The 7,123-nt window shown below is 32.3% G+C and overlaps 2 protein-coding genes across 2 annotated transcripts; both read right to left on the reverse strand.

Annotated features, from left to right (window-relative positions):
* Positions 1-1,520: 1,520 nt before the first annotated feature.
* On the reverse strand, positions 1,521-3,647 carry LOC127108570 (uncharacterized). Its single transcript, XM_051046014.1, has 2 exons — positions 3,162-3,647; positions 1,521-2,833 (listed from the first exon to the last, which is right to left on the reverse strand). Coding segments are annotated over exons 1-2 (1,314 nt in total). The 5' UTR covers positions 3,163-3,647.
* A 556-nt stretch (positions 3,648-4,203) lies between these two features.
* On the reverse strand, positions 4,204-5,883 carry LOC127138478 (transcription termination factor MTERF15, mitochondrial). Its single transcript, XM_051064942.1, has 2 exons — positions 5,436-5,883; positions 4,204-5,279 (listed from the first exon to the last, which is right to left on the reverse strand). The coding sequence occupies exons 1-2, from the start codon at positions 5,835-5,837 to the stop codon at positions 4,674-4,676; spliced, it is 1,008 nt and encodes a 335-aa protein (XP_050920899.1). The 5' UTR covers positions 5,838-5,883; the 3' UTR covers positions 4,204-4,673.
* Between the last annotated feature and the right edge of the window lie 1,240 nt (positions 5,884-7,123).

A 7,123-nucleotide genomic window follows, 5' to 3' on the forward strand; every position in this document is an offset into this window, starting at 1 on the left:
CCTTTCGTCAAAAGAAACTGCAAAACTTCGGCCCTTGCAACGATCCTTTTATGAAAACTATAACTAAACATAAGTGGACATTTAAGAAGTGCCAAGGAATCCCAACCTAACTGATTAACCCAAAAACTCATCACCAAATTAATCTTATCAATGGAAGCAGACAACAAATTAGGCTGAAACCTAAATGCTCGAACAACATCTTCCTCGGACCAACCCCATTTCTTAAAGGCATCAAATTTATCATCCCAGAATTTTTTACTCACACATTTATGCTTGATCCCATTATAAATATGCTTGATCCTTCAGAGAGAATTGTTTACTCTTCAAGATGCTTGATCCTTCAGAGAGAATTTTTTACTCATACATTTATAATTGGAGCCTCATAATCTTAAATGGGTCATAAACACTACTCCCTTCGGTCTCATATGTAAGCAAAAAAATAAATAAATTTGGAGTCTCAAATATAAGCAAAAATTAATTACAATGGTTACAATTAAATATACCATTCCAATTTTACCCTCAAATTTAGTTTTTCAATATTCATGTTTATTCCTATAATAACTCCACTTTTTACACTTCCAAAAGAGCATTTATTCTGAAACGTTGCATTTGTTATCATTGGCTTTTGAAAAGTCATATCCTATTATAAATGGTGCAGTATCATCTTGTACAAAACTCCATGAGTCTTGTTCTTCCTTTTTTTTTATACTCTAAAAATGGCAAACCCACATCATTTAGCTAATGAGTTTCCATCTTTTGATTTAGGTATCGAAGACAATAAAGTTCCTGAAACAATTCAAACTCCAACAAATGAAAGTGCAGAAAATATCACTCCAAAGAATGAAAGTGAAAATGCTCTAACTCCAACAAATGAAAACACCATTGTTGAATACTTAGATATGGATGAGTTTGATCTGAATAAATTACCAGCATTGAACTTTGGTGTCAAGAAAGAAGAGGTTAAAGATATGATAAAAATTTACTTAGATTATTTAAACTAGGTGTGTTCTTATTTGGATTTTTATGATGTTTAATGTTTCTTTGTTGTTTCTATTGCACTGTTAAAGAATTGTACTGCTATGTTTCTTTATGATTGTGATGTTTAATGTTTATTTTTCTAATCATCTTCTATTGGTTTTTTGGAGTAATGTCATTGTCTATTTTATTTTTCATTTGTTAAAAAATTCTAACGTGCAGTACCAGTGCCATCAGTAAGGAACTAACATGCATTCTTCATGAAACTAACTAGTAAGTCTAATGTAAACTAACTAGCATTCTTCATATTTTCTTCTTATTGTAATGTACAGTACCAATAATATGAAATAGGTAGTACAACACATAAACTAATAAGTCTAATGTAACTAACTAGCATTCTTCATATTTCCTTCTCCATGTAAATTCCATGATCTAGAACCAACCTCCTGAAAAATGAATAAATCAAATTTGACAAAAATTAGCGTACACTATTTTATTTAAAAATTTATAGAAAATACGATTATATAAACCAACAAGTTCGTACCTTAATTATCATTGTTTAAATATTGAAAAGTATTTTCAACTAACTCTCGGTCACATTTTAGTTGCGTAGGTGGTATGCCTCGATTAAGCAACACTTCTTTCTTCATATGGGGAATTCGGTAATTATTAGATCCTTTAATTTTCATGATTTCAATCATACAAGATTGAAGTGTGAGAAAATTTTTGTCAGATTGTTTGCTAGAAAAATTATCATATGAGTTTTGCACAACTTCAATGAGTTCATCAACTGATTTTGAAACTTCCTTTTGTTGTAATGATTGAATGACATTGAAAAAACTCAGATCTAAAACATTTAAATCAGGAGAATTCGGTGGTTGACAAGATAAACGGATGTCAAATCCTCCTTCAGAAGCTGCTTTATGAAATTCTTCATCGTCAATAGAAACATGACACGGAGCATTATCTTGTTGTATATAAATTGTTTCCATTGCATGTTCTCTCGGCCATTTTTCTTTAATTGCAGGTAACACTTTATTGATTAGAAAATTTCGACTAACTTCTTTAGTGATAGAAGTAATCGGTTTAGTTTCAAGTGTACCCGAAGCTCTATTGATACTTGACCTTTTTGCTGCAACTTTTTGAACAAGAGGAAAGACGCCAATTTTTCCCGAAAATATCTCCTTATCACCGTCATCAAATCTAGGCCTAGCGACTGCTACTAAAAACATGACTTTTCCAATAAAATTTTTATTTTTGCATGTGCGATATGGCTCATCCTCATTTTCAAGAAGGTAGTAGTTAGCTGATTTTTTGGTCATGTAGAACCATTTTTCATCTATGTGGACGATATTATGCATAAACTTAAACTCCGGATCATGAGGAAGACTAGTTTCTTCAAGCATGGACAAGCAAAATCTAAGACGATCTTTCATATTGCTATCTTTCATTTGTGGCTTTAGAGCATTTGAATGCCGACGCAAAGTCCCATCCTTTACAAACTTAAACAATGCTGTTTTGCTAATGCCCAAGGCAAATGCGAGGCTCTGAAGAGTGCTACGTTTAGCTAACGAAATATCCCGCACTTTTTCAATATCTACCGCAACTCTTTTCCGACCACAATTTTTTGTTCTTTTATGAGACGCATCACCTGTTTGAGATACTTGCTTCCAAATTCGATAAATAACATCGATGGATACCGAGTATTTGGATGCCAACCATATAACAGTTCCGGATTTTAGTTTTCCACCACAACTATTCTTTATCAATAATTGAGCAATTATTTTCCGTTGATCATTGTTTAAAAATGATCTTTTTTTCCTAAAAGTTTCAGGTTCATGTTGAACCATTGTGGACACTGCATGAAAAAATTGAAAATAATTAAGAAACAAGTATATGCTGCTACGCTGCTACTGTCTCATGTTTGTTACTACATGTTCTTATTGGCAAACAAAATATGGCTCTGTAATGAATAGAAAACAAATGATGACACTCCATTTATATTAATTTATGCATGTCTCATGTTTGTTGCTAATGCATGACTCATGCATGTTTTATATTTATAAACAAAATATGGCAATGTAGTAATGAATAGAAAACAAAAAGTAATGATATGATATGAAAAAAAGATGACACAGTAATGATATGAACAAACAAAAATATAATGATATGATAAAAAATCTTACTAGCTGCAATACTTTCAGTTTCTCCATCACTTTCATATTGATTAAATTCAGTCTCCTCTCCATCTTCTTCATTTGGAATAAATTCACTCTCTGCAATTTTATAAAACAGTATTAAAAGTGAAAAAAATTAATTAAGTTGTTCAAAAATTATCTAACATAAAAGTATTAGAGCATATTACCTTCTTCCATGATATGAACTTCATTTGAATATAAAGCATCAACATCAATGTCCTCATTAATATTAAAAATACCATGTTCAAAATCATTTTCACAATTGAACATATTAGCTTCTTCCATGTATTCTTCATTTGATGAACTACCATGTAGGTCCTTAAAAGACAAGTTAAAATTACTTGAAGAAGGATCATTTAGATTAATGGATGGTGCTATGTTGCATTCCATCATTTCATGATCAATATATGGAGTGTTTAGATCAATATTAAGAGGCATTTTTATGAGAACCAAAAGATAATGATACAGGAAATGTAAAATTTTGGCTATGAAAATGAGAACCAAAAGCTTTAGTATTTATAGAACTCACTATGAAAATGTTAAATTTCTACAGGGCGGGACCATGGAAATTTTAGTAAGAGTAAGTGGAATATATAACCACTAAATGACTAACCATTAAATGGTATTAATAAAAATTGACTAACCATTAAATGGTTATAATAAAAATATTAATTTATTTCTAAATTAAAAAATAAGGATAAATATGGAAAAAATGTATATTTTCCATTACTTAAATGAATATATAGCCACTTTCTTAAAGGGTGAGTTTTTTTTTTTTGCTTACATATGAGACCGGAGGGAGTACTTTATATACTCATATTGAGTTACATCATATTTTTCTAAAATAAATGCAAGTAAACAAACATCAACTGATTCTAAATTAACACTATTACAATCACACATTATAACTAAATAGAATTATTAAAAAAGAAATTAAAATATAATATTTAATTTTCTTCTTCATGCTCTTGATTGATCCTCATCCACAAATTTAAGCTCTCTTATGCTCTTTGTGAAAAAAGAATCCAAATTAACCACAAGTTCATAATATCCATTAGAGTCAAATAGATATTGTGGAAAAACTCCAAATATACTGGATAGATGAAACATCATTTCACCTTTCTCATTCAATAATCCAACATGGTTATTTTCAAGGTAAAAATTCTTAAAAGTAAGAAAAAAAGAAAAAGTTAAACCTCAATTTAACAAGAGATACATCAATAAAGTAGAGGCGGTGATACATTGGAAAACAATATCGGACTCTTCAACAAAACAACATGAGAAACCAGAAAGTTTTTCTGTTGTGCTCAATCTTTGGGATCAGTTGGCTCTCATATAATTTGCAAAATTACAAGCCTTCAAATCACATATTAAGCGTGTAAACAGCATTTTGTTCAATATTTTGATGGCTTTCTAGGTCACTTTCAAGGATAATCACCTCAAATTTAAGAAGTAACAAGATAATGTTGCAATGCAAAACCAGATTGATTATGAACTCACCTATTTGGTGAATGGCATATCAATGTTCTCCTTGGTGTATGCAAGATTCATGTTTTCCTCGTAGAGTTTCAATAAATAATCAGACTCATCCTTGAAACAGACAACATATTTGCTCAGGAACTGTTTCTCAGACCAAGTAAATGGTGCCACTAAGCTTGCATTCTTTTTCCTCAAACCTTTCATCATAAGATATTGCAGAAGTAATGCCCTTGGAATCACCCTTTTCTGCAAACTAAAACCAAATATTTGTGGCCTTCTAGTAAGTGCCAAGGAATCCCACCCCAATCTATCGACCCAAAAACTCATCACCAAATTAATCTTATCGATCGAAGCCAACATCAAACTAGGCTGCATCCTAAATGCTTGAATAACAGCTTGATCAGACCAACCCCATTTCTTAAAGACCTCAACTTTCTCATCCCAAAGTGCTTTACTCATACATTTCTTTGCAATCAAAGCTATCCCAAAAGTGGAAGTTGAAGGGTCAAACCCTAAACCCTTAACTTCCTCCAAGGTATGAATCAAATCCGTTGTTCCAAGTATGGTTGGTCTTGTGAGAAACACTCTAGCAATGCTGGAATCGCAAACTCCGTAATCCATCATCAACTTTACGTTAACCGTAGTAAGATTGTAAGACAATGGAATCGAATTTCGAATCATACAACAAATGGTAGCCTTATCAGATTTCAAAAACCTTTTGTAAAATTCAAAAAGAGGGATAATTCGATTTTCCAAACTACTTTGTAAAATTCTAGGGCTCACCGTTAACAAGGTAGCGACTTCAGAGAGTGAAACGCCTTTGGAGATGAAAAATTCGAACTTTGGACGAATTGAATTGTGGGTATCGGTAGAAAGAAGCCATGGTTCTTTTATGAGGATTTTCTTAATGCTGGAGTCTGGAAAACCGTGGTTTCTGAAGAAGGTGAAAACTGAATTGGGTTTTTCTGGGGACTTGATACGAATTCGTTTTGAAGCTTTGAGAGCTGTTTCACGAGTGAAACCGATGGTGTTGATGAGGTAGGAGACGGTGAAAGAGTCGGAATCAGATTCGGAATGTGAAGTGGTGGTGCAGAGTTTGAAATTGTGAGAAAATTGGAATGGAAAATGAATGGGGAGTTTTGGTATGTAATGATGGCAATGGAAGATGATGTTGTTGCGAAGCATTTTGTGAGAGAAGAGAACGTGGGGAGTAACTAGGGTATGGAGGGAGTAAGACCCACCTGAATAAAAAAAATGAATATTATTTGAGTGAATAAGGTTTTTTAAAAAATAATTATTTTAATGCTAATTATGGTAAATTATAAGTATTTTATATAATTTTAGGTATTTGTAAATTTTTATGAAAAATTTATCTTACATTTAGATATTTGATGTTTGAAAAAATAGTGATAATAGGTTAAATAATTTATTTAAAAAATGTGACACATCATTTATAATTATATAAGGAAGAAAAAATGGGTAACCCACTATCCAACCCAATTCAACCCACAGATTTGTGATTTTACCCAAACCGACCCAATGATACTGTGGGTGGTTATTTTACCTCACTCAAACTGATGTACCATGTATGAGTTGGGTTATGGTTTCGAGTGAATCCAACTCAAACCGACTCATGTACACCCCTACTTATAACAAATAATAACGTGCTTTGTTTTTTATTTTTTAAAATTAATTTTATAAATATTAAAATTTACATTGAAAAAAATCCTTGAACAATGAGCGAGCCTCTACAAGGGTTTATAACTGCAAACTAGAAGAACCTATAGGAGAAAGATGATCTGAAAGCAAGAAGCACAAAGAAAGTCAAAGGAAAAGATGAACCAATCGAGTCCATCACGTAAAACGGCACAAGGAGCATTATGGATAGATGGATGAAAATAACATGAGAGGTATCATAACATACAAGAATGTCGTTGCACGTGGAACCTCCAAATCAAAGGAAGATGCTGCTAATTCTTTCCATTAGGAGGAAGCGCGTGTAAATGAAGGAGAAGCACTAGGAAATTTGAACATTAAGGAAACGAAATTTGGAGAATATGAATGTCTTGAATTTATACTCTCAGGGATGGAAGAAAAGAGAATCGTGAAGCCATGGAAACATGGAGTAATTGTCAAAATGTTGGGGAGGAGGATATGATATAAGGCATTGGAGAATAAACTTCAGCACATGAGGGCGCAACACAGTTCTTTGAATATAGTAGATATAAGTCAAGATTACTTCTTAGTTGTGCTTACTAATGATGGGTACCAACACCTAGCATTAATGAAGGGGTCATGACTCATATAAGATCACTACCTTTCCGTTAGAGAATAGAGCGCCAATTTTTATCCATCTAGTGATGCCATCAAACATGTAACACTATGTATGAGGATATATGAATTACCTATTGAATACTATGATCATAGATTGCTATTATTCATTGGTAATCGAAACGGGAAGACGATCGATG

Source organism: Lathyrus oleraceus, chromosome 1 (genome assembly GCF_024323335.1).
Source record: "Lathyrus oleraceus cultivar Zhongwan6 chromosome 1, CAAS_Psat_ZW6_1.0, whole genome shotgun sequence".
Classification (NCBI taxonomy): Eukaryota; Viridiplantae; Streptophyta; class Magnoliopsida; order Fabales; family Fabaceae; genus Lathyrus; species Lathyrus oleraceus.

Coding starts and splice junctions, on each gene's coding strand:
- LOC127138478 (XM_051064942.1), bottom strand. CDS start 5,837: ATGCTTCGCAACAACATCATCTTCCATTGCCATCATTACATACCAAAA. Junction 5,280..5,435: donor AAGTCGCTACCTTGTTAACG/GTGAGCCCTAGA, acceptor GTTAACGTAAAG/TTGATGATGGATTACGGAGT.